The sequence below is a fragment of the Echinops telfairi genome, unplaced genomic scaffold (assembly GCF_000313985.2).
Source record: "Echinops telfairi isolate 266 unplaced genomic scaffold, ASM31398v2 ScPeMD7_5;HRSCAF=22, whole genome shotgun sequence".
Classification (NCBI taxonomy): Eukaryota; Metazoa; Chordata; class Mammalia; order Afrosoricida; family Tenrecidae; genus Echinops; species Echinops telfairi.
This window is the reverse complement of record NW_022103901.1, coordinates 5,859,310-5,861,035: the sequence shown is the minus strand read 5'-3', so window position 1 is coordinate 5,861,035 and position 1,726 is coordinate 5,859,310. Positions and strand designations below refer to the sequence as shown.

Below are 1,726 nucleotides of genomic sequence, written 5' to 3'. Positions count from 1 at the left end.
TGAAGGACGACCATGGACCATAGTCTCAGGGTTCCACCAGTCTCCAGCAGACCAGTAAGGCAGCTCTGGAACGATCTTAGAACCCGAGCCAGTGCTAAGCCTTCACGACCCAGGACCCAGCCGGCTCTGGGGGAGGGGCAGCCACCTCCAGGCAGCAGCACAACCACTGTGCCAGAGGGACACGCGCTGTTGCCCTCAGGTCTCGGGTCCAAATTGTCCCGAGAGCTCCAGGGATGGCAGAGACCGTCACTCGCTCCCCGTTTCTCTCCCCTTCGCTGTTAGCACGCGAGTGCCACCATGACAGGACTGACTCCAGACTGGGTTTCGTGTACACAGGTCTCGAGCTCCAGGCTTGGTTTCCTCGCCAGCTGGGGTGTGTGTGTTTCGGCCAAGGGCCAGTGGCCATGGGCATCCCTGTATCCACAGCCTGCTACGCTCTGCAGGGAGAAAGGTGGAGGGCCCGTTGCGTTTCTGTGTGAAGTCCAGTCTCAGCAGGCCAGGGCACATCACCAGGGCGGTGCCGTGGCTGTCGGGGACCTCGGCCTTCGGCTGTTTGCTGTCAGGAAGCCGTTGGATCACGTGGAAGGCCAGCTCTCAGCAGCTAAGGCTGTGGGGCAAGGAGCTGCTCAAACCAACAGGGACCAGAGGCCAACCTTGCGACCAAGACTGTCCAGACCACTCCTTCGCTGTCGAAGCAAGTGGCTTCAGGGCCAGCATCTACCTGTCGTGCCAGAGAAGGACGTGGAGACCATACCTGGGGTTTCTCTTTCAGGAAGTCGGGGAGCTGGAATTCGCCTTTGTAGACCTGGAGAAACAAAGCAGGGGTGAGCTGTAGGCAGCAAGCTCTCGGGGCCTGACGGGAGTTCCTTCTGGGAGACCTGGGGGCCCACAGGCGGCCACCAGCAGGACTGTGCCGGCTCCCTTTCCTCGGAAGCCCTGCTCCCCGTTTGCCTGAGTGTCTTGGGTGGGGGCTGGCTGGGAGCGGGCCCAGGACTTCTGGGGAGAGAAACAAAAGGTCCCAACATTCCCGGAGAAAGCCAACCCCAGGCCAATCTCTGCAGCAACCAATTTAGCAACAGGTTCCCTTTGAATTTTCCAGCATTACAACTCCGGCCTTCCTACCAAACTGGCTCTATTCCACAGACCCCCATCCCCAGGAAGATTTGCATCTTAACCCAAACCAATCCACTGCTGTTTATTCCAATTCACAGCAACCGTCTAGCACAGAGTAGAAGCGCCCCCAAGGGCTTCCAAGGCTGGACATCAGGGGACCCCATCTTTCCTAGTCAGAGCGGCTGGTGAGTTCAAACAGCCAACCGTTTAGGTAGCTGCCGAGCTCTGAAGGTCTCGAGCTCACTTCATGGCGACCCTCTAGGACGGGGGCGACTGCTCCTGTGGGTGTCTGACATTCCAACTCTACATGGGATTAGAAAGCCTTGTCTTTCACCCTCGAAGCTCCGGGCTACCTTAAAATGATAGATGCTTTAGATTTAGCCTGGTAAAATCTGACGGTTAAAAAACCATATGCTTGTCAAGATAAAAAGTACTAATACTTCGAATACCAGCAGTACGTACTTAAGAAAGCTATACCATCATTAGACATTTTAAAACCACCACATATTTAAGTCTTCATCTCATAAAAGAGGCATAAAACCTTGACGTAGGCTATACGATATTATTAAAAGAAATTACTCAACGTCCTGCCATCTGGTCAACTCTGACCCAC

At 55.2% G+C, this 1,726-nt stretch overlaps 1 protein-coding gene across 1 annotated transcript in view; it reads right to left on the bottom strand.

Moving 5' to 3' along the window:
* TPST1 (tyrosylprotein sulfotransferase 1) overlaps positions 1-1,726 on the bottom strand; it is a 50,289-nt gene that overhangs the window by 2,297 nt on the left and 46,266 nt on the right. Inside the window, exon 4 of the mRNA XM_045286066.1 lies at positions 755-805. Coding sequence (XP_045142001.1) covers positions 755-805 — 51 coding nt within the window. The remainder of the gene's footprint in view (positions 1-754; positions 806-1,726) is intronic.